We start from the raw sequence: 26,146 nt of genomic DNA on the forward strand, positions 1-26,146 counted from the left end.
TCAGCCAACAGCATCTGTTTATTAACTTTTCAAAGTGCGGAGCGCGTTAGAACTTAATCGTCTACAGACGAACGCGACACCGATAAAAGACACACACCTTGTTGACCGGTGGCGACAGTGCGGCTCCGCGGACAAGTCGCAGATAACGTCGCCGAAGCGCCCCATGCAAACAACAAATTGGGCCTGCAAGCCGCGTCGCCACGTTTTCGACCGTGCCTCAAGTTACGTATTGTAAGTCGCTTCGACCTCTAATTCCTCAGCAAAACGGTTACCGCGACGGTCAGATGGGATTCAATCTAAAACAAATTCGAGCTTAATCCCTCCGACTGTAGTTCCGGCGAGTGCGTGAATCATCACCTAATCTAAACTCTTGCTTCTTCTCGTCCTCAGCAGGATCCCTTCTACAACGGAGTAGTTATTCTGCAGAGTAAAAATTGCCTGTTGCACATCGGTCTAGTGACATCACTACCTGCTGACTTGAACTCTATGTCAGGAAAAGAAGTTTGTGGACTCTCAAAATTTTTGTCCCTAGCCCCAGCTCATTCGTTGTAGTCGTTGCAAAGTGAGCGTCTTTAAATGAGATGGGAGAATTATGGGAGCAGATCGTATTGCCAAATGCTTAAGTTGACCAGGGATTCGTCTCTAGTACCAGAACAACTGAAACATTAAAAAAAAAAAACCGGCTGTCCTGGAAACGAATTATCGTCTTCGGATAGTAACATCCGCATATCCTGTTCGATCCCTCGTTCCACAGATTCGTCGACATGCCCTGTTGCCAGCAGGCTTGGCACCGCTTTCGTGGACTCTTCTTAGGGCTGCTACCACAGCCCAAGACTTCGAATGCTATCGCAAAAACGCTTAAGCTACCGCCATCGATCCCACTCACGATGTGTACAGGCCACAGTAGGGCTGCCTTGCATCAGGCTTCGTGCGGATATACACTCGTGTTCAGTAAAAAACAGAAAACCTTGAACGACATGTACATTATTACTTTCTGCAGAAATGATTAGCATTTCAGTCACCTCGATTCAGCTTATGTCTTGTTGCCTTGTGGGCGCAAGGTCCGCCATGGACGGTGATAACTTGTTCTATGCTTGATGGCATCGACGCGTATAAGGCGCGAATGGCGACGCCTTGGTATAGCCATACTTGCTGCATTCACTTCTTTCCATAGGTCATTTGTGGTGGTTGGCACTGGATCACAGCACTGCACCCATTTTCGATCGGCGACAGTTTTAGTGATCTGGCAGGCCTGGCGAAAAGACTGACATCCTCTGACACCAAGAAGCCAGTGTTGGCGCAGCAGGCACTGTCTTGCTGAAAATGGCGTTGGGGGTGTTGTACAGAAAGGTGAAGGCTACGGGTCGCAGGATGTCATTCTCGTAGATCACCCTGCTCACAGTGCCCTGGACATGCGCGGACTGTGATTTGTGGTTGTATCCAATAGCACCCCACACCATCAGGCCTTGAGCTGGCGCTCTATGTCTTATGCGAATACAGTCACTGTGATGCCGCTCCCCCTGTCTGCGGCGAATCAAAATGCGACCATCATTTTCAAACAAACAGAACCTGGATCCGTCCGAAGACACTATCTGATGTCATTCCTGTCCCCTGTGACGTCGTTCAATACACCATTGTCGCATAGCATGATTTTGCTCATTCGTCAATGATAGGCAGAGGAGTGGGCGACGTGCACTTAACCCGTGCTGTAATAAATGGCGACTGACTATCACCCTTGATAGTGGACGATGTGTTACACTGTTCTACTGTTGCGCCAGAGCCGAGGAGGACGCAGATCTGTCCCGCAATGCCATTCGGACGAAGTGTCCATCTTCTCATGGAGTGGTCTGGATGGTGTGACCTGACGCATTGCGTCGTGTTCTAAACCCTGCAGTGAACCATTCGGCACACCCGTTTCACTGCCGAAACACTTCGTCCCACACGACCAGCAGTTTCCCGGATGTATGCATCACATTCTCTCACACCAACAATGCGCCCTCTTTCGAACTAACTTATGTGACGGTATGGTTCACGCATACGTCGTGAAACATCCTGAACGTTTGTTCAAGTAAAATTGATCCACTATCTTCGGTTTATGGAGACAACGGGAGCTCCAGGCACATTTTACCGGTAGGTGGTGTTGCGACGCGATATAAAGGATGATCATGAATCCGCGGGCCGACATGGTTCAAATGCTAATCATTTCTGTAGAATATACTACTGTATATGTCCTGTGAATACGTATGAACTTCCTTCATCTAGTGGTTCAAGGTGTTCTGCTTTCTCTGAACATGAGTATATGCAAGCACGACGGGTAATTTTCATCTACAAAGAAATGTCAGTTACCAGAAGAGCAAGAAAGCAAGAGACATACATGGGTTGGACAAAAAGCAGTGGCAACACTGTTCACACCAGACTATCTACAGACGTTCACCGTATTACATGCCGTCAACATAGTCGCCCCACATCTCGATCACGTTGCGCCATTCAGATGGAAGACGTCTTACACCATCTGCACGTACATCTCTATCGATGACTCGAAAAAACCACCATCTGGCAGAGATGATGCTTTCTCTTGTGTTGTAGCGCATGCCACGAAGAGGTTACGAACAGGTCGTAATCGCACGGACTCATGTCGGATGAGTAAGGTTGATGTTCCATTATTTACCACCCCAATGTACTCAGGAGCGCCTTCAAGGGGTTCGCCTTGTGGCATCGTGTATTGACATACTGTAAGGGATGATGGGATGCAGTGCCAGAGCCGGCCGGAGTGGCCGAGCGGTTCTAGGCGCTACAATCTGGAACCGCGCGACCGCTACGGTCGCAGGTTCGAATCCTGCCTCGGGCATGGATGTGTGTGATGTCCTTAGGTTATTTAAGTAGTTCTAAGTTCTAGGGGACTGATGACCTCTGAAGTTAAGTCCCATAGTGCTCAGAGCCATTTGAACCAGAGCAGTGCCAGAAGGTGCCGTCGCTTTCTTCTCAGGGCGGAACGAAGGTGATGTCGCAAGAAACTGCAGTAGTAGTAGGGGCCGTCTGTTAGGGTGCTTCGAGTGGCCTTCCGCACTTCAAACAGTACACACTGCAGCTGACTCAAACACAACAGTTGCTCACTGCACTACTTCAACTGACCTTCCGCTATAAGCTATCGACAGCGCACATTCCATCTGACGCAAAACCTTGATGTTACTGTGGTGTTACTATTTTTTATCCAGCTCCAGTACTCGTCTATCATACACTGACTACAGAGACACTTTCTCTTAAAATTTACTCTCTGCTTAAAAGCACAGTTCCGTGAAACAGTTTCTAAAGAAATTTTTGAAGCCTTCAAGAAGGTACTTCCTCTTCTCACGAAGGAAACGAACCCTCTAAATTTTTAAATTTTCTGAATGGAATTGAGTCCACCACACAGTTCTCAACTAGCAAAGAAGAAGATGATTTTGCGGCACAACGTTTATATAGAGGCCACTCTCATGGACGGGTCATTCTCATCAGGTATTTCACGTACACTGTTGGACACAGGCCTCCTTCAAACTTTTACATGTCTTATAGTTTTCAACAATATACAACTTATACAAAAAGGCCAAAGCGGGAGAGAGGAATAATGAAGTCACTGGTGGACTATAAGAATCTATGGTCCACGGTACTTGAAAATACAAATAAATCATTTGGAATTTGCCTGCCAAATAAACGATTAATATGAAAAAATATCATGAATCCCACTTACGAAAAATGAATTGTTAAAAGAAAGTTTATCATTCGTTGAACTACCACTGATTTGTTGCAGTTGTTTTAAAAAAATATATGACTGACGCAGTACTCAGATAGACAAAAATGCAGTAAATATTTTGAAACTTCCTGGCAGATTAAAACTGTGTGCCCGACCGAGACTCGAACTCGGGACCTTTGCCTTTCGCGGGCAAGTGCTCTACCAAGTGGTAGAGCACTTGCCCGCGAAAGGCAAAGGTCCCGAGTTCGAGTCTCGGTCGGGCACACAGTTTTAATCTGCCAGGAAGTTTCATATCAGCGCACTCTCCGCTGCAGAGTGAAAATCTCATTCTAGTAAATATTTTATTTCGGTAAAGGTCTGCGCCCTTCGCTGACTACTATGTGGAATCCCTTGTCAATGTAGTTACTTCTAGGAGTGTCCATAAATCTCCGGTATCATTTCAAAAAGTCATGCCTTGGAAACTCTTAGAGAATCGTAGTTTGTAGTTAAACATTTAGCATTTCTTAAAGTTCTTGTCCTTTGTCTTTTGTCGTAGATTTGTCTTGGACTGCATCACAATGACGACAGACCAGAAGGCGCAATGTGACATATGCTATGCAGAATCTAAATCTGTGACAACGGTACTGCGGAATTATCGATGGCTGTAAGAGAAGATACCATCGGCAAAAACAAGCAGAACGAGGTGGTTCAAAAACTAAACAATGTCACAGAACTTAACCGAAGCGGATGTCCCCCTGTGTCTGAAGCACAAACTGCACTTCAATGTATCCCCCCAGAAGTAAATTCGTCGTGCATCATGCACATTGCAGGAAACATGTCAACTGTCCACAAACTTTTTCATAAGCAGTTACGCCTTTTTTGTGTACAAAATGCGAAAAGCCCAAGCATTGCAGAAATGATGGTCCTCTGCGCCATGCATTCGCGTGATCCGTGCTGACCTCGATAGGACTCGACTAATGTCTGAATTACTGCTGGAGGAAATTGACGACATGAATCCTGCAGGACTGTCCATAAATCCGTAAGAGTACCGGCGGTGGGGATCTCTTCTGAACGCACGTTGCAAGGCATCCCAGATATACTCATAATATTCATGTCTGTGTAGTTAGGTGGCCAGCGGAAATGTTTAAACTCAGAAGAGTGTTGCTGGCGCCACTCTGTACCAATTCTGGACGTGTGGGGTGTCGCATTGTCCTGGTGGAATTGCCCAAGTCCGTCGCAATGCGCAATAGGCATGAATGGATGTAGGTGATCAGACAGGATGCAGACGTACATGTCACTTGTCAGAGTCGTATCTCGACTCATCAACAGTCCTATGTCTGTGATGCGGGGCTCAGGCGAGGTGTAAATATTTGTGTCGTGCAGTCATCAAGAGTGCACGAGTGGGCCTTCGGCTCCGAAAGCCCTTACCGATGATTTGTTGAACAGTTCGCACAATGACACTTGTTGATGGCCCAGCATTGAAATCCGCAGCAGTTTGCGGAAGGGTTGCACTTCTGTCATGTTGAACGATTGTCTTCAGTCGTTGTTGGTTCCGTTCTTGAAGCATTTTTTTCTGGCCGCAGCGATGTCGGAGATTTGATGTTTCACCGGATTCTGATACTTACGGTACACTTGTGAAATGGTCGTACGGGAATATCCCCACTTCTTCACTGCCTCGGATATGCTGTGTCCCATCGCTCGTGCGCTGACTGTAACACCACGTTCAAACTCACTTAAATCTCACGTTCAAACTCACTTAAATCTTGACAACCTGCTGTTGTAGTAGCAATAACCAATGTAACACCTGCGCCAGACACTAGTTGTCTTATATAGGCGTTACCGATAGCAGCGCCGTGTTCTGCCTGTTTACATATCTCTGTATTCGAATATCCGTGCCTATACTAGTTTCTTTGGCGCTTCAGTGGATGCTATAATACACAGACCAGTACAGTATAATTTCGTGTAAACTCAAACGTTGTGGAACAATTTTGTACAGTCCACTGTCTGTGATATGTTGGTCCTCGATGCGGATATCTGCGACCATAGCGAATATGTACATCGTATTGAAAAGTTTGATGATTTTTTGCTAACAATGCCGTAAAGCACGTTGGCAACGGATGAGCACTTTTAGACAGTCTCATAAAAGGACTGTAGTCAATCAAGTGGTCGACGTTTCTGTTTCACCAAGGACTTGACGTCTGAGTATTTAACCATCCGTATAATCTTCAATGATATCTCGTACAGCAGCATAAGGAACTTTCGGCAGAAATTATGCCTACCCTGAACAAAGGAGACCTACAAACATATGACTTCACGAAAAAAAAGCGAAAAAAAAAACAATCAAGTCTTTAACATCCGTAACCCTCATTAAAGATATCATCTACATCAATTTAATCTGTAAAGGAGAATTTACAGTTGTCAAATAAGAAGGAGAATTATTTTCCTTTGACTGTGTTGTCTGAACAAAAATATTTCGATAAACAAAAGAGCCAATGTTCGAAAAATGATATCCAATATATCTGAAAATGCCTGGCGCAGTTTAAACTTCAATATAGTGCAACTTTAAGGTCGCAGGAAATATTTTGCAGCGACTAGGCGTCTGTCTGACAACTCTTTTTCTGCTCGTTATTGTTCGAAATTTATTCCATCCCTTATTGAATCACAGTTGCACCTAGTACATTGACATTGCTAAACTTTTCACGGTTCTCCTTCACGAACCATTACGACAAGATGTAACAGCAAATTACTTTTTCCAAAAAGTAGCTTTTCCACGTCTGGACGACATATTTATCTTGCATACGTTAACTACGGCAACGTATAAAACTGTACTTTGATAGGAAAGGTAGAGGGTCACCATGATATCATCCTGCTGCCGCGACCGCTACGGTCACAGGTTCGAATCCTGCCTCGGGCATGGATGTGTGTGATATCCTTAGGTTAGTTGGGTTTAAGTAGTTCTAAGTTCTAGGGGACTGATGACCTCAGAAGTTGAGTCCCATGGTGCTCAGAGCCATTTGAACCATTTTAGCCATCCTGCTGCAAATACCACACCAATTTTCATACTAGATCTCTAAGGAATAATAAAAAACTGCTACGAATTAAAGAATTTCAATCGGTGGTAAACGAGGCTTTTAGTTCGAATGTATGTCATGCGGAACAATATTACGCTTCGGACTAGCTTTAAAATATCGCAGCCTCCCCAAGCAATTATCGCAGCTTCTCAGTCTGCTTCTTTGGCTGACTAATACGTCTTCCTTGCTATCTAGCCCATGTATCATAACTTACGAAAGAAATAACAGGAAAAAGTATTGGTTTTGTATTTGCTTAGAGATTATCGAGTCTTCTAGCACATATATCACAGTTTTCAACAGCACGCAGTTCGTAATAGATTTTCGATTTTAAGCCATCAGAACATTATAATTAAGAAACGACTGTAGCTTATGATCATGTACTCACTGAGGTAACGACATTGGACGAAACAGTTTGCAAGTACTATAATATGTACTTTCATGTAGAAACCGGGAAACGTAGTTTCATTTCAGACTATTGACTGCACGTCAGTAGATGTTCGATAACTTTATTGTCAAAAGCTAAACGTAAGAAAAAAGAGAGGTTAAATTTTAACTGACGATACCAGCGTCGTACAATAAATAAATTCATCGAAAAAAGTAATAGACCTTTTAAAAGTAGACAAAATAAATCAGCTATTCTATGACGGATATCTGAAACATCGATCCCTCTTTTTTTAGACTGTTACATCATGAGCATTTATACAATTCCGGGAAACCAATGCAACACCTTCAATGATTGTGTTCAGTGGCATCTGGGTATAATACGTGTGGTGTTACTGATTCATCTGTCATGGTCACTGGCGATCAGAAGGTGCTCATGAAGCCTGCCAGTGCACCCTCTATGTTGACTCCGCAGACAATAACTGTGCTGAGTTCAGAGGTGACCAGTGTTTGCAAAAATCATATTAGGGTACAACAATGCCCAGCTAACGAGTAAATACTCCTGTTGAACAACTTCAACTATTTGTAAGGGGTCGCATTAGGGGCTGCGAGAAGCTGAATTGGCGTATCGACAGACTGTCGCACATGTTGGACACAATGTATTGGTTTGTGTTGCTGATTTCAACAGTGGTCTGCGAAACATTCCCACACTAGTGCACCACCTTTTGGACGCCTTTGCTTGAACAGACGTACGTCAAATTCGATGCATTGTGCGAGAAGCGATGGCTGACCGACCATCATCCAGAGAAGTTGGGCCCATGTTGAAACTGCCACTGGGAACCGCCTGCTTGCAGCAGGACTATGATCATGGATGCCTCTGGCCAGGCTACTGCTGACATCACAACACCGTTATCACAGGTACTCTGGTGTTGTGAAAGAGTCAACTGGAGAGTGGAATGGCTCTGTTGTTTTAAGTGATGAAAGTAGCTTCTGTCCGTATGCGAGTGATGGACGTTCACTTGTACGGCACCTGGTGAGTGGCTTATACCGAAGTGCATTCGCCCAAAACCCACAGGTCCCCTCCTAGGCTTCATGGTATAGGGTATCCATCACTTACAACTCGCAGTCGCATCTGGCGTATCTTCAGGGTGAAGTAACCAGCGCCTAGTCTGCACACGTTGTTCCTCCTCACGCTTCTGCCCTTTCGTAACAGGAAGGTGATGTGCTTTCTCAGGATCACAATGCACATTCACATATGGCTGTTGCGACAACTTGCTCTTCATGGCGTACAACAACTGGTCAGGCCAGCAATCTCACGAGACCTCTTGCCATCTGAACACGTACGGGAACTTACTTTCCAGCGTGCAAGAACCATTGGCAAACGGCAATGAAGAGTGCAAGGGAATATGTGCAAAGCTTTTGGTAAAGAGGATCAGGTTATTGTAGTAGGTGGAGCAGGAAACAGTATAACTAAGAACAGAATTTTACAACATTCAAGTGACCTAGAAGAAATAGGAGTAGCAACTACACAAACAAATGTGAGTTTTGTGGAGGTCCTGTAGCGCCATGACTAGTCCTGGGTTAACCCTGCTGTGAAATCTGTGAACACTGAGTTGAGCAGACTGCTGCTGACTGAAATGAAATCCCATACACGTGCAGTGCAGTGGGAGATGAGGATATACTAGACATGGCCTACATCTGAATAAGAGTGGCACAGATAGGTTGGTTAAGCTTCTTGCATAACATACAGGATAAAGGGGTGGGAGTGGGGGTGGGGGTGGGGGGTAGGAACAGGACCATCACACAAATCAAGATCCTTGAGTAAGGTTAGCTTATTTCATCAATGTATCGAGGACTGAGTAATAAGGTAGAAGAGCTTCTTGCTGTTTGGACAATTTTGAGACCTGTGGAAAGATGGACATCTGTGACTGTCTGAGCACCACATAACCTAAAGGGTTAGAGGAGTCGCACATGAAAGATTACGCTCTAGCAGCTTACTCATGCAGAACTAATGTAGGAAAAAGAGGAGTTGTTACATATATTAAGGCAGAACGTAAGTCCAAAAATATTGAGACAATTAGATTTTGTAGTGATCAGGACACAGAAGTATGTGCTGTGAATTAATACTGAAAAACAGTTCGCTTTTAGTTGTAACCGTGCGGTTAAAGGCGCTGCAGTCTGGAACCGCAAGACCGCTACGGTCGCAGGTTCGAATCCTGCCTCGGGCATGGATGTTTGTGATGTCCTTAGGTTAGTTAGGTTTAACTAGTTCTAAGTTCTAGGGGACTAATGACCTCAGCAGTTGAGTCCCATAGTGCTCAGAGACTTTTTTTTTTAGTTGTAACTGTATTCAGATTCCCACTACGAAATTATGAACTTCTTATGCGGAATCTGGAGTCCTTAATGTGTTATCTGGTAGACAGCAGCAAGCAGTTAATAGCCTGTGTTGACTTCAACGTAGATTTTCTGATAGATTCTGATCGGAAAAATGACCTGTAAGTTTTATTTGAATCCTACAATTTGATCTCAGTAATTAACTGTAAATCATGGGTGGATAAAGACACTAGGACACTTACTGATAATGTTTTCTTTGGTGTAGCTCAAAGAAATAAAATAACTGGGTAACCAGTAACAAATGCTCACTCTGATCACGATTCACAGTTAGTTAGGATAAATAACATAGTGCCTTAAAGTACAAATACTTGCCAGGGGAAATCAGTTACAGTAATAAATGACTCCAAGACAAATGTCTTAAAAAGTAGTTTACAGGAGATGACCGGGAATGAAATTTACAGTGAACCAAATGCTAACACAGAATTTAATCTGTCCCATGATAAATTTACATTATTATTAGAAAATAGTTTTCCGCATAAGCTAATCAGTAAGGACACTAAACAGTCACATAAAAACAATGGATCACTAGAGGGATTTAAGTATCTTGTGAAAGGATAAGGGAAATGTATTTTTTGGTACGAAGAAGTGGAGATCCTGCGGTAGTTACATACTACAAAAATTACTGAAAATTATAAAGAAAGGTTCTTATAAAAATCAAGGAACACGCACGTGATGTCAGTGGAATATAGTGGAATGAGAGACAGGACAACCAGCCACAGAACGGGATAACATCACTACTGAACTGAATGGAAGATTCACAGGTAGCGAATGTATTTCATAATCATTTCCTAAATAAGTAGAAAGCATAGGGACAAATAATTCACGATAAAAATCACAGCGCTACGTTGAAAAAGTAACTCGCATATGATTCAATCATATGACTATCACCAACTTCTCCATACGAAATTAAGAAAATTATATATTCCCTCAGTTCTGATGGTGTTTCCAATAGAGTACTAAAGATTTTATCTGAAATATGTAACGCATCACCAACTCAGGGCCTTTTTCCAGAGAGACTGACATGTCACTGTCAAAATTCTTTAAGAAAGACGATTAGAGAGATGCCAATAACTAATGACCTGTTTCACCGCTGACATCATTTTCCAATATTTTTGAGAAGGTGATGTATTACAGAACAGTATCTTACCTTAGCAACAATAATACCCTCAGCAAATCACAGTCTGGCTTTCAGAAGAGTTGCACTCTTGAGAAAGCAATTTACATGTTCACTCACCAGATTTGACAAGCTTTAAGTAACAAAATAGCGCCAATTGGTATTTTCTGTGGCCGTGTGAATCACACTGTCATTCCGGATAAATTAAGTTTTATGGGATTGATGGCACAGCCAGTCAATTGACAATGCCAATTCATACCAAAAGAACGCAAAAAATTGTGCTCAGTAATAAAATTAATAGAGTCCAGAACATAATTCTGATGGGTCAATATTAGGTTCACTATTGTCTGTCACATATTTAGATGATCTTCTGTCCGATTACAATAAATAGAATTAGATCTTTTTGCAGATGACACTAGTATTGTCATCAATCCAAGCATACGCACAGAAACTGAAGAAATGGTAAACAAAGTTCTTAGAAGTATCATTGGCACATGCTGGGGTAAAACACCAATTGGAAGTAGAGCACAAGGAGACGAAATAATAAATACAGCGGGAACTTCAACATTCTTCTGTGTCCATATCAATGACAATTTCAGGTGGAAGAAGCACATTTGGGAACTCGTAAAGCAACTTAGTTCAGTCACATCTGCACTTAGAATCAGTGCAATTCTCGGGGAGCGACGAATCAGTCAGTTGACATATTCTCATTCAAGAAAGTTATATAGAATAATGTTCTAGGGTAACTCATATTTAAGAACGAACTTCGTCGTTGCTCAAAAACGTGCAGTAGGAATAATATGCGATGCTCACACATACCATCTTGTAGATATTTGTTTAAGGAGTTGGGCATTCTGACTACTGTTTCATGGTATGTTTATTCCCTCATGAACTTCGCTGTAAATATTCCACTGCAGTTCAGAAGGCGCAATGATGCACTTAATTGTAACACCAGAAGGAAAAATGACATTGATTACTTCACATTAAGGTTGTCTCAAGCACAAAAAGAACTTCAAAATGTTGCAACAAAACTTTTTAATCGCTTACCCAGTGAAATAAAATGTCTGACAAAACTGAGAAAGTGTGTTCTTGGTAACTCTTTCCAATCCACAGAAGAATTTCTGTTATCGTGATGGGTAAAAGCTGATGGGTAGTAACTACTAACTCACATGTGTTTATTTTTTTCCTATAAAAATCCTTAGAAATGTCCAGCATACATACAAATCAATTTGCGATATGAGCGTAAAATGACTCATTCCAACTCATTATGATTTATCGCGTAAAATGATCCCTGGAACTCTGAACTACCTCACTAACTAAAGATGCCTGGGACTATCTATCACTGGGTGTCATTCGGCAGCTTTATGACCGTTTGCATGCGAGAATACCCATATGCACTGCCGCCAGAGGAAAAGGGGGAGGGGGGGGGGGGTACACTGTGTACTGATAACGACTATTTGGACACTCTTTACTGTGACATGAGCGTTTCATTTGGTCTGAACTTACTACTGTATAGTCTTACAATTATGAAGTATGTGTCACATCATTTGTCAATAAAACGACCTTTTACTTTAGTGCGCTGCATTTTTTTCCAGCAATGCGTGTAGATTCTACAATGAATCATCCGTCCAAATTGTAAAAGAAAAATAACAGCAAGAAACTGTACTTTATCAGTTCTTTTGTACCGCCTCTCAATAATTTCTAACAACATATTCCACAAAATATAACTCCAGCAGTACATAATGCAAGCTATTGACAGAAGGAATACAATACATTCAAATGCAGTGGATCACACGAAAGAAGGAAATTTCGTAACACAAATACTGCTCTTCACTTGGTTTTACACTGAACACTCCTTCGATAATGACGTAAATCATACCACGCACTCAACTGCGAAGACTACGTAAAACGCAAAAAGAAAATGTTGACGTCTACTCATGGTAATTACATGTTACGTAGACAACCGATAATATGCAGAGAAGGAAATAAGGCGCACTTACCTCGAGCAGGGCGTGCAGTTGCCGATCCTCCAGAACCGAATGGAGGAAGTCACGGTCATTGAGGGGCGCTTCTTGTAAACAGTGGATGTCGTCGAGGGAATCGAGAACCAGGCTCACAGCTCCTTAGGGAAAGACAACACTCATCTTACAAAGCAGTACTTCAACATCAGTCAAGAAAAATTAGAACTAAAGCGTCGCAGTAGCCACCTCAAACGCTCAGCGTGAGCTCTGAAACACACAACGAAATTACCGTAAATACTTCACATGTGAAAATAGCGCAACTTTAGGTCATTTCTTGTTTTTTATTTACACATACACACTAAAGAATCTACAAATAACACAGTTTAAATCATTCATATCACAATCTGTTCACGTTACTTTGACTTTTAGCTGCCGACCGCTATTCCTACTGGCGGTAAGAAGTCCTAATTTCACCATTCGTCCACTTAAAAAGGCTTTTCTCCCCTATGCCATAGGCGAAATACACGCCACACTCATTTTTTATCATCCGGTTCCTATTTTTTTCTTGATCGGGCGACGAGTTCACATTATTGGTCACTTTTTGATGCATTTGGACAGAGAACCCATTTCAGCTTAACTTTATAAGTTATCATCAGATCTTAAAAAGAGCAACGACGCACTTAGATGTACTCAGTATGCGAAACGGGGTATCTCTTCAGATAAATCAAAATTTGACTAAGACTGTGGATTCTAACGTTTATTTACATATTAAAGTTACCAACCTACTCTAATAGTCCAAGGGACCTCACTTCAGGAAACTGCCTCCTTGTTTACTTTCGTCTCGAGCTTCTGTAATCTTTGTCTGAAAATAATGCAGCTGTTAGCATTAATGGCTTATTATTATTATTATTATTATAGCCGACCGCTGTGGCCGAGCGGTTCTAGGCGCTTCAGTCCGGAACCGCGCGATCGCTGCGGTCGCAGGTTCGAATCCTGCCTCGGGCATGGATGTATGTGACGCCCTTAGGTTAGTTAGGTTTAAGTAGTTCTGAGTTCTAGGGGACTGATGACCTTAGATGTTAAGTCCCATAGTGCTCAGAGCCATTTGAACCATATTACTAGAATTTCACGCAAATTTTATCTGACCTTTCCAATTTCATATTCTCCGACGGATTCTCGAATCCTGAATATTTAATATTTCCTTTCTTCAAAAAGATGTTCGGAACTTTCAACTCACTTTGTGAGTGGATGGATAAAGCATTGATCTTCGTCTATTTAAAATTTTCCTTCAAACTTCTCTATTTCTTCGTATATGACCAATTTTCTATTCTCCTTTTTACATTTTACAATACTGAGTCATTTGCCGCGTACTTTTAACGACTACAGGAAATTTCCGTATTTCCTTGATCGTTGCCTGCGTTGACACTTATGACTACCACCACTGCTCTTCCTGATTATTACTTTTATACTTCCTTATTTTGTGCTCTGTACTCATCACTAGAACACGCTCGCTTTTTTGAACACTTTCATTAACTCTCTTTTTATTTCTTTAGATCTAAGTCTTTGGTTTAAAGAAAAACAATATTTCGTTTCACCTGTTGACACTGTTCCTCTTCTCGCAAAATATCCTCTACTACTGCCGTCTATGCCCTTCTGTATAGTTCTATTTCGTCTCTCCACGTTTATTCCTTTTTTAATGATATTATTTATTCGCCATTTGAATGAAATTCACTAAAATAAAATAAACCGAATCAGAGGGGTGAAAAAAAATGTAGGTGCAACAATATGAAATAAGTGAGGTAACAGGTAGAAATGCTGAATTTGCAGTGTAATGAATAAGTTGTGACATACTAAAATTTGTGCCAGAGCAGGATTCAATTCCAGATTGCCTATTTTTCGCGATCAGACGCCTTAACCATTGTTAGGCTATGTCATCACACCTCAGTGTTACACTGATATTTTCACTGACGCTCATATTTCCTCCTACTATTTCCGAATACTGCTGCCAGAACTTCTCGTATGGAGTCTGTGGGAACACACAAATCTTCATTTCTTCTAACATCACTCATCTACTGCACCCTGCTTTAATTTGAACCCGCATGCTTTGGTCTCACTACAAAACTTTTATGCTCCATACGCTCCTCCACTACCATAGTAATTCTTCCTTGATGTCTCAGGCTGCATTTTATAAACTTATCCCTTGTTTTATGCCATGAAGCTCCTTGATCACCAATCTGATTACACACCTGATTAGTAACTCGATCTATCTACCCATCTTCAGCACTCTTCAGTACCACGTCATTTAACTACATCATCTATACTCTGAACCACTGTAAACAGTTTCCTAGAATCATCATTTATAGCTGGTTCTTTATGAAACTTTGAACGTAGGCTTTCTTGGGATAGTCCGTCTGTTTTCAATACTGCTAGTTCAGTTTCTTCAGCATCTCTGTGACTCTCGCCCTAACGTCAAACAAACCTGTGACCATTCGTGCTGCCCTTCTCTGTACACCATCATTATCCTCTGTTAGTTCTATCTGGTGCGGGTCCAACGCAAGTGAGTAATGTTCTAGAATGGGTCGCACGTGTGATCTGTAAGTTATCTCCTTTGTAGACTGATTGCAGTTTCCCAGTATTCTACCAGTAAGCCGCAATCTACCACCTGTTTTAGCTTACCCGCGACTAACCCTATGTGATCACTCTACTTCACAGCACTAAAAAGTGCGACACCGAAATATTTGTACGTGTTGATCATTCCAACTGTGTCGGCGATTGCTACGCAAACACTGTCTCCACGTACGCGTACACCATAATTACTATACCACGCAAACATTTTGGGTTACACTCGTCTGGTATGAGACGTTCCCGGGGGGCCTACTGTGAGTGGGGGCCAAACCACCCAATAACCCTGGGTTCGGTGTGGGACAGTGGTGGGATGGGTGGACTGCTGTGAACCACTGAGGGCTAAGGCGGGACGAAGCCTCTCCATCGTTTCTACGTCCCCGGTTTAAATACACAATACTTAGATACTGTAGTAATAGGATATTACGTTTTTTCTTGTTTTGTGATGTGATGTATACAGTTCTACATTTCTGAACAGTGGAAGCTTCCAGTCTCTGAACCACTTTGAAGTCTTATTAAGATCGGACTGAATATTTGAGCAGCTTCGTTCAGACTACTTCACTGTAGGTAACCGCATCCCGCAAAATCATTAACATACAGCATGAACAGCAAGGGATCCGACACACTTCCCTGCGGTACACCCTAAATTAACTACATTTGTCGATGACTCTCCATCCGAGATGAAATGCTGTGTCATCACCATTAAAAAAAAATCCTCAATCCAGTCACAAATTTTGGTTATAGCCCATATGGTCGTACTTTTAATAGTAAGCGTTAGTGTGGTACCGAGTCAAATGCTTTTCGGAAATCGAGAAATACTGCATCTACTGAGTGTCTTGATCCTTGGCTTTCAATATGTCATGGGAGAAAAGTGCGCGTTGTGTTTCACATTATCAGTGTTTTAGAAATCAGTACCGGCTGGCATGGTTATGTTCAAGATACAGTATTATGCTTGAGCTCACGATATTTCTAAGATCCAACAACAAATGGATGTCAAGAATAGTGGACGGTAGTTTCGTAGGTCACTTCTGATGCAGTTCAGGTAGACAGATGTGACCTGTTCGGAATAGCTTTTTGTTCCAGGGATCTTTAGTGTACGATGGTTAAAAGATGAACTAACACAGCCACAAATTGAGGACAGAATCTGATGATGATGTTTGTTCACCAATTATGATGATGTTTTCCAAAGCTCCACAGGTCCTGTCGTCCAAGACTGGTTTTGTGAGCACGAGAACGAATTGTCGCATCTCTCCTGGACACCACAGTCTCCAGATCTCGATATTATTGAGCATTTGTTTGGTTTGGAGAGAAGGGAGCGTAATTGCTACCCATTTCCATCGTCTTTACCTGAATTTGCCACTATTTTGGACAAAGAAGGGGGTAAGATTCCCTTGAAAACCATATACGACCTTTATTTACCCGTCGTAAGACCACTGGAAGCTGTTGTGAACGCCAACGGTTTTCCTACGCCGTATTAGGTATGGTAATGTGTTGTGTTTTTGGTGTTTCCATATTTTGTCTACCCTCTTAGCTGTCGGCAGCGGGTTTCAGCCTCTCCCTTCTCTCATACAACACAATCGTCCCATTACACCATACACGCATCCACAACACTCAGCTGCACTCCATTATTACACGCACACTATACAACTTTCGTATACACACATGGAAAGAGGTCAATGTTAGCGGCGGCAGAACGCCACATTTCATTTTCTGGTAACATTTTCATGAGTATTCCCTTCCCTATTTTACCCGAATGGGAGACTAATTTTCCTCGGAAATATTTTACCCCGTAGGCAGCTGCCAATAGTTAGTCAAACAGAAGCGTTACATTTGTTTGGGAAATGGAATAGCCGTATTTCCCCCTGCTTGCAGCTCTGTCACCGGCACAACATAACAAGGCTATTGTTACAAGGATAGATCAATCAACTAAGCTGCTGCACCTCTTGAGGAGCCATGTATTAGTCCGACCTCTCCTTATATATGCTTGGCTATATGTAACGTCGAAGCACATGAGCCATGCTACCGTGTCAAGATTCTTGGTTTGTAATAACAGGGGGGGAGAAGTAATATCAACACGCATAAAAATAGTCATTCCTGTCGAATTAAATCCGTAAATAGCGCAGCAAGAAACTTCGTATCATACAATAAGAGGTACACTTCAATCTTACAGTTGTTTACGGCGAACAGCTACGGAAACGCATACACTTGCTGTCTTAATTGGTCTCAAAAGACTCCTCTGTTATCTGTTATAGGGGGCGTAACGTTCAACAATGAAACTGAATCATCCGTGCAGTTGAAATATTTACGTTTCTCTTATCACTACGCCAGTTAATATGCCTTCACCACAAATCAATAGAAGTCCACTACTGATGTCCTTCTTCCGCCTATTCCAGTCTGAGTTTGAGCTCCATCTGTAACGACGATCTGTAATAACCATTCTTTCAACTCACTCTATTTCTCCCTGCGTCATAGATAATACTGACTTTGTACTCATAATCGAAATTGACAATTTTCATTTACAAAATATTCAGCGTTGTAATGTATTATTTTATAAATCTTACTGCTATTGAATTATATTTCATGAACTATCTCATATTGCAAAAGGAAGGCAATGTGGCTAACGTAAAATACCCTCTCTTTTGTGGCTGTATTACTGACAATGTGGTTGTAATCTTGAGTATTAAGATTGGTTTGATGCAGTTTCCAAGCTAGTCTTTCCTGTGCAAGTCTCTTTAACACTGCGTAACAATGGTAACTTAAATGCATTTTAAGTGCTTTCTGTAGTCAAGTCTTAATCTCTCTCCACAATTCTAACCTCCTCCTAACACTTTCCTCTATAACCAAATTAACTTTCCTTGATGTCCGGCCAGTCAATCCCTTCCACTAGACAAGTTGTGTCATAAGTTTATTGTCTCCTGAATTCTATTCAGTACCTACTCATTAGTTTTCCAATTTACTAACCTAATCTCTAGCATACTTCTGTAGAACCACATTTCAAAGTCTCCTACTCTCTTATTGTTTGAACTGTTTATCATCCACGTTTCACTTCTGTACAAATCTGTACTCCAGACAAAAACCCTCAGAAAAATTTCCTAACTCTTAAACTTATATTTACCAAATTCTTTTCCTCCGAAATTCTTTTCCTGGTGTTTTCAGTCTGCACTTCATGTCATCTCTACTTATGACACAGTCAGCCTGCTGCCCACTTTCAGTGTTTCATTCCCTAATCTAACTCCTTCAGCATTCGACTACATGCTATCACCCTTGTTTTGTCTTTGTAGATATTATTCATCAGATAATTTCTTTCTGTGACACTGTCCATTCAACTTAACTGCTCTTCAAAGTCTTTGCAGTAACTGATCAGATTGCAAACTCATAAGAAAACCTCGATGTTTTTATTTTTTCATCCTGATTTATCATTTCCTTTCCAGATTACTCCTTTGTTTATTTTACTGCTTGTTCGATGTACTTACTGAGTAACATCCGGAATCTACTACAATTTTGTCTCGCTCCCATCTCAGTTACCGCTTCCTTTTCACGTCCATCTGTTTTAAAGCAGTCTGGTTTTCTTTACACTTTGTAGGCAACATTTCGCGGTCTCTGTTTTATCCCTGATACAGCCAAAAAAGTCGAGTTTCTCCTCTAAATCTACAACTGCTATAAACGCTGGTTTGCCATCCTTCAGTCTGTCCTCTAAGGTAAGTCGTAGGATGAATATTCCACGGTCTATACCTTCATTTCCCAGATTCCACACTCATCTTCCCCGAGGTCGACTTTTAGTCGGTTATCCATCTCCCAGTAATAATTCGTGTCACTAATTCGCAAAAAAACATTGTCTGATGATCCTGCAATATCCATATGTCAGCACCTGCCTTTTTGGAACTGGAATTATGACATTCATCTGTCTCATACATCGTGCTATCAAAGGTGTGGGGGGGGGGGGGGGGGTTCAAAATGGTTCAAATGGCTCTGAGCACTATGGGACTTAACATCTATGGTCATCAGTCCCCTAGAACTTAGAACTACTTGAACCTAACTAACCTAAGGACAGCACACAACACCCAGCCATCACGAGGCAGAGAAAATCTCTGACCCCGCCGGGAAGCGAACCCGGGAACCCGGGCGTGGGAAGCGAGAACGCTACCGCACGACCACGAGCTGCGGACCATCGTGCCATCAGGTGAGACATGTTGTCATTGTATGTTTTCCCAAGGATCTCAGTAATTTTGCGGCAATGTCATCTAGTCTAGTGACTTGTTTCGATTTAGGTCTTTAATGCTCTTCTTCTCGCACCTATTTCATCTTTATCTACTTCCTCTTCCATTTCCATAATATAGTCTTCTAGTTGGTTTTCTTGGTAAAGCTACTCTATATACTCCTTCAACATTTTGGCCTTCCTTTTCTGTAAGAACTCGCTTGCCATCTGAGCTTTTGACATTCACACGGTTGGATTTTTCTCCCGCAAAGGTCTCTCTAGGCAGCATCTATCCAACATTGCCAAGCATGCTTCAACAACTTTGTATTTCTCCTCCAGCCATCTTGCACTTTCTGTAAATCCGTACTCCCTTTTGCTGGCTTCATTTTCTGGATTTTTATGTTTATACTTATGTCAACTGAATTCAGTATCACGTCGTGTGCTGTCCAAAGAATCCGGCTGGACCCTGCCATTTTGATCCTCTGCTGCCTTCACTCTTTCAACTATCGAAGCTACTCATTCTTCTATTATATTTCTTTCTAGTGGTTCAAATGGTTCAAATGGCTCTGAGCACTATGGGACTCAACTGCTGAGGTCATTAGTCCCCTAGAACTTAGAACTACTTAAACCTAACTAACCTAAGGACATCACAAACATCCATGCCCGAGGCAGGATTCGAACCTGCGACCGTAGCGGTCTTGCGGTTCCAGACTGCAGCGCCTTTAACCGCACGGCCACTTCGGCCGGCTCTTTCTAGTGTTTCAGTCAGTCATTGCCTAATGTTTCCTTTGGAACTCTCAACAACTTCTGGTTCTTTCCATTTATTCAGGTCCCATCTCCTTAATTTCCAACCTTTCTGTAATTTCTTTTCTTTTAATCAGCAGTTCATAACCACCTAATTATGAATAGAGTCCACATCTGCCCCTGACAATATTCTGTCTCTCATCATTATATAATCTACGGAAAGCTTCCGATTACTTCCAGGCCATACTTACTCTTACTCTCCTGGCCCCACAAACCGAAGTCAGATTTTGGTCTCGTCAAGTATCTTCTTCCACAGTATTCTGTCTTCGGCATTGTCTTTTCTTGCTCCCAGTACCTGGAGATCCTTGGCAACCTAATCTCTCCGTCTTATATTTGGCCTGCCTACAGGTCTTCGTCCTTCCAGTTTATTCCCTGAAACTTCTCTCAGTGAAGATCCCTGCTCTCTCCTATAGACAAGGTCGACATATCTTGTCTTGGCTTCCGAAACAACATCTGGCTCATTGTATAGCTACATGTTCTTCCTTCTTCACCATTCTCCTCCCTCATAGATTGGTCCAAATATCTTTGACGCGCGGTCTCAGGCGTCTATCACGGTCCGTGCGGCTGCCCCCGTCGGAGGTCCGAGTCCTCCCGCGGGAATGTGTGTGTGTGTGTGTGTGTTTCGTCCTTAGCATAAGTTAGTTTAAGTAGTGAGTAGGCTTAGGGACCCATGACCTCAGCAGTTTGGTCCCATAAGACCTTACCACAAAATTTCCAAATTCCAAATATCTTTCGCGAGATTTTATTTTCGAAAAATTTTATCTTTCTCTCCGTGTATTTATCTACTCTCCATATTTCTGCCCTATATAGTAGTACTGGTCTTATTGTGGTTTTAAATATTCTTACTTTGGTTCCTCTTGAAAAAATGTTAGATGGTGGTAGTTTGTTGAGAGAATATGAAGGTCTGGATACAGCTTTGATCATCGCCTCTATTTCTCGCTTCTTATCGTTTTTGTTGTTTACTACTACCCCCAGATATTTGAACTCGTCTACTTCTCCGAACATGTCATTACCGATTTGCAGAGGTTATCGATCTGCAGAGTTTCCCGTCTTTTTGTTCTGTAATTTCTTTCTATCCTCATGAATTTTGTTTTCTCACCATTTACTTCCAATCTAGCTTCCTTTGCTTTTTGAAAGAGTCTTTTTGCCGGTATTTTAAGGTCATTCGGATTTTCAGCGAATAGTGCTACATCATCTGCAAAGGGCAGTACATTTCTCTTTGTTCCTATTTTAATCCCCTCTTACGATTCACTTGCTGCGTCCAGCGCTTCCTGAATTACAATGTTGAACAAGAGGAGTGATGTTCAATCTCCTTGCATGACTCCTGTTTTTATGTCAAACGCCTTCGAGTATACTTCCATTTTCACTACCCCTTTCGAGCCTTTCAGTCTCACTTTCGCAAGGTTCATAATCTTCGTCAGTATTCCACATCTCTGCATTTTATTCCGTAACTTATGTTGTGTAAATCCCGCTTGTTTCTTATTTATTACCTCTTTTAAATATGGTTCTAATTTTTTTCTGGGGGATCTTAGAGAAAACTTTATACGCAGTGCTAATTAATGAGATGCCTCTGGAGTTCCTGCATTGTTGTTTATCACCCTTTTATGAATAGGTATTATTATCGCTTCGGTCCACTCCCCTGAAAATCTTTCTTCTTTCCAGATGTTCCTAAAAAGTTTACTTGTTTTCCAGTTTTTATTCCTTCCTCCTTAAACAATTCTGTTATTATGCCATCTCTCCCTAGCGCTTCGTTGCTTTTCAGTATTTTGATTAAGTCTATTGTCTCGTTCATTGTCGGTTCCACAAAAGGATCTAGACTCTGATACTCATCTTGTTGCTCCATTTCTGCCCTTCTGTCTTCAACATTTAGAAGCTCCTCAAAATATTCCCTCCAAATTTCCATACCTTTCGATCTTTCCAAAACTGTATTGGTACTTTTCATACGCTCGTTTACTTTCGTTGGAATCCTCTTGTAGGTGTTTTTTCTTCACTGCTCTTCTCGCTTTCTTTCACTTTTTGCCCACATTCTTCTGAAAACTATGGATTTTTCTTCCTTCTATTTCTTTTTCGGCATACTTCCATATCCATTTCTACCATTTCCCAGTGCTCTTCAATGTCAAAGTTGTCTTCCATTGTTAGAACATCAAATTTGCTTTGCAGCTTAATGATAAACTCCTGTGCTTCGCCGTTATCCTTCTATCTGTCTATGACAATGTTATGGTCTTAAATGCTCTCCTCCTCCCCCCCCCCCCCCTCTTGGTTTTTCAATGGTTATTCTTTGGCGCACCGCCGTTATGATTAGATAATGGTCTATGCCTGCCTCCTCTTCCCTTATCGTTTTCACATTCATTATACTGCTTTTATATCTTTCATCTACCAGGGCATGATCTATTTGGTTTTTTTGTTCTTTCATCTGATGATACCCAAGTTACCTAGAGAATGTCCATCCCAGGAAAGTGTGTGCTCATAACCCTTAGGTCGACTGCAGTTGCACAACTTAGTGTCCTCACTCCATTATCATTACTTTCAACATGTAGGCTTTCAGTCTCAGCTATTGCTTTCCAGATGATCTCCCTTCCAACTTAAGCACTGGAATCCCCCACAATGAGCTTCGTATCATATCCGTGTCTTACCAACTGCCTCTTCGAGAGTTTCATAATAGCTGTCTTTCTTCTCGTGTGCCATGTGTTTCCAAAGTCCTAATGTTCCACATTCCAAATCATAATTCCTTGTTCGTAAGCCGTTTTCTCTATTTACATTAAATTTATCGTTTTCCATGGATCCCTTGGAGAGAAGTCTCTGGGTACAATCCTTGTGAAGATTTTCATCGATGAAGTAGGACTCGTTGGCCAACAGGAAGATCTTTAATTCACTCTGCAACCGATCTTTATCACTTACAAGACCTTCGATATGCCCTGATAAGTTACTGAATATATGAGTAACTATGTATGTGACTGCTTTTTGTACTGATGTTAAGCTTTTATAGTCCTTATACAGATTGTTTTTGGTTCTGGTATTATAATCATGTTTTTCACTATTTTGTGTAAAAAGAGACATATTGGAAACGACAATGGATATCAGTTAGTACGAGGTGTGACATTAAAGTATTGAGACTGACGTGAAAAAAAATTTTTCTTGCCGTTTCAGTCACGTTTAGTGTTCTCCCCTTCAAAGCAGTTCCCTTCTGATTGCACACACTTTTTCCAGAGATTCTGCAATTTATGGTAACATTTCTGGAAATCATCTTCTGTAAAATCCTCCAAGACCCTCGTCACAGCTTTTTGGACATCTTGTGTTGTTTGAAAATGGTGTCCCTTGACCGCCGTTTGCACTCTAGGAAATCTGGTAAATAAGGTGGCTATGGTAGTACTGAAATTTGTTTTGAGGTTAAAAGTTGCTGCACTGACAGATATTGGATGGTGCATTATCGTGATGCAGAATCCAATTATCAGCAATGTTGGCACAAAGACGAAGAACTCTTTTATGAAGGCTTTCTAAAAATTTTTTGTAGTAATATTGGTTAACTGTTGGTCCAGGAGGCACCCATTCTTTATGAACAATTCCCTTGGAATCAAAGAAGCACACAAGCATGCATTTCACTTTTCACTTTGACATGCGAGCTTTTTTTGGTCTGGGTTATACCTTTGAGCACCACTGCAAACTTTGGCGTTTTGTCTCTGGATCGTACTGAAAAAAAAAAAAACCAACTCCCATCATCAGTGATAACACGGCTCAAAAATTCTGGATTTATTTCCGTTTGCTCTAACAGAACGGCTGCCTTATTTTTCCGTGTTTCTCGCTGTTCTGGTCTGAGATTTTTGGGGACCATTTTTGCACAAATCTTTCTCATACGAAGATCTTCAGTTATTATGAGATGAACCGTTTCTCGATTGATATTCAGTTCTTCTGCAATCAATTTCACCTTCACTAAACATTTTATGCCAACGAAAAACTTGAGCTCTTGACATAACCTCCTCTCCGAAAGCCTTCTGAAGCTTACCATAAGTTGCTGTAGCGTTTTCATCCAGTTTAATGCAAAAAGAAATGGCATACCATTGCGCAATATTATGCAGTTCCATTTCTGTGATGAGAGACACAAACACGTGTTAAGTTATTACAGCACAACACAGGAGTGAGCAGTTGCATCGATGTGCCGCTTGGACTAGAAGCAGCTTATAGACCAAGGTCAAAGATATTGTGCCTATGCAAGCCTGCAGGGTTGCCACATCTTGCAAAGAAAGTAAGTTACATATGTGTACTGAGAAGTAGTAGTTAGAATACCAAGTTTCTTAAAGAGGTCTCTGCATGGTGATCAAGGATTGACACCAGATATAATTCTATTTTGAAAATATTCTTTTTGTGAGAGGAGTTTCCCCAAAAGATGATTCAGTAACTCATTAGTGAATGGAAGTTGGCCAAATAAACTTTTTCATTTTTAAATCACTTATTTCGCCTATCATGCATACTGCAAATGTAGATTAACTAAGGCGCTTCATTAAGTCTAGAGTGTGAGTTTTCCAATTTATTTTGTGGTCAATTTGTAGCCCTAAAAATTTGACTGTCTACAGCTTTAATTTCATTGTTTGAATACATTATACTTATAGGGTCTGGTATTCTTTGTGAGGTGAGGTACTAAACTGTATGTACTGGGTCTTGTCAAAATTCAGTGACAATTCATTTGCTGTGAACCAGTGGTTTTCTTTGTGAGGTGAGGTACTAAACTGTATGTACTGGGTCTTGTCAAAATTCAGTGACAATTCATTTGCTGTGAACCACTCATTGATACTTACAAATATTTAATTAGCTGATTGCTCAGTGAGATCAATGGTGCTGTTTTTTTATACCAATACTTGTATCATCTGCAAATAAGACAAAATTTCTATTTTGTGACACTGCATATTGAAGGTCATTAATATATACTAGCAACAACAAGGGACCTAAAATAAAGCCCTGTGGCAACCCTTGTCTGATGGTTTCATATTTTGAATGACTATTGTTATGTGGTAAGCCTGATACAGACACCAACTGTTTTCTCTTACAAAGATAGGATGAGAACTATGAGCCTTCTTCTCCTGTTATCCCATAATATTTTGTATATCATGCTTAACACAATCAAAAGTTTTCATCAGATCACAAAATATTCCAAGTGGTAATAATTTTTGATTTATTGCTTTTAATATATCATCTGTAAAAGTGAATATAGCTTGATCAGTTGACAACCCTTTCCGAAATCCAAACTGATTGCGAACGAGAATATTTTACTGTACTAAGTGTTTATAAAGTCTATTGTACTTAACCCTTTCAAACACTTTTGGAAATATTGCCAATAATGAAATGGGACGGAAGTTTTCCACTGATGATTTGTCTCCTTTTTGTGTAATGTTTTGACAATAGCATATTTAAGCCTATCTGGAAAAGTGGAGGGATCGATTACATAACTCAGTATGTCACAAAATTCTGAAGAGCAAAATTTAATTATGGTGGTGCTGATTTCATCATAACCACTGGAAGATTTGTTTTTGACAGTTAATAATATTAGAAATCTCTCTCACTGAGGTAGGATGTAGTTGAATTTTGTCAAACTTTTGTGGAAATGCATTTCTTTATATTTTAAGCTGTCGTCTGAAGTACTATGCAAACCTAAGTTGTCTGCTTCTTAAAGGAAAAAGTTGTTGAAAGTGTCTGCAATTTTGGAGGTATCCCTAATCAACTCATTATTTACACTTAACATAATTTCCTCATTTGCCTGATTAGTTTATCCTGTTTCACTTTTTACTATGTTCCAAATAGTTTTTATCTATTTATTAAAGGCATTTTTTTTTGAAAAGAAATACATTTTGAGGTTCTGATTACTTTGTTTAGAATTTTACAACATAAATTGTGATTTAGCTCTGT

The 26,146-nt window shown here is 41.1% G+C and overlaps 1 protein-coding gene across 1 annotated transcript in view; it reads right to left on the reverse strand.

The window, feature by feature from the left end:
- LOC126260842 (peripheral plasma membrane protein CASK-like) overlaps positions 1 to 26,146 on the reverse strand; it is a gene marked incomplete at its 3' end in the record, with an annotated part of 722,990 nt that overhangs the window by 251,630 nt on the left and 445,214 nt on the right. Inside the window, exon 9 of the mRNA XM_049958286.1 lies at positions 12,670 to 12,791. Coding sequence (XP_049814243.1) covers positions 12,670 to 12,791 — 122 coding nt within the window. The remainder of the gene's footprint in view (positions 1 to 12,669; positions 12,792 to 26,146) is intronic.

This window comes from Schistocerca nitens, chromosome 1 (assembly GCF_023898315.1).
Source record: "Schistocerca nitens isolate TAMUIC-IGC-003100 chromosome 1, iqSchNite1.1, whole genome shotgun sequence".
NCBI lineage: Eukaryota > Metazoa > Arthropoda > Insecta > Orthoptera > Acrididae > Schistocerca > Schistocerca nitens.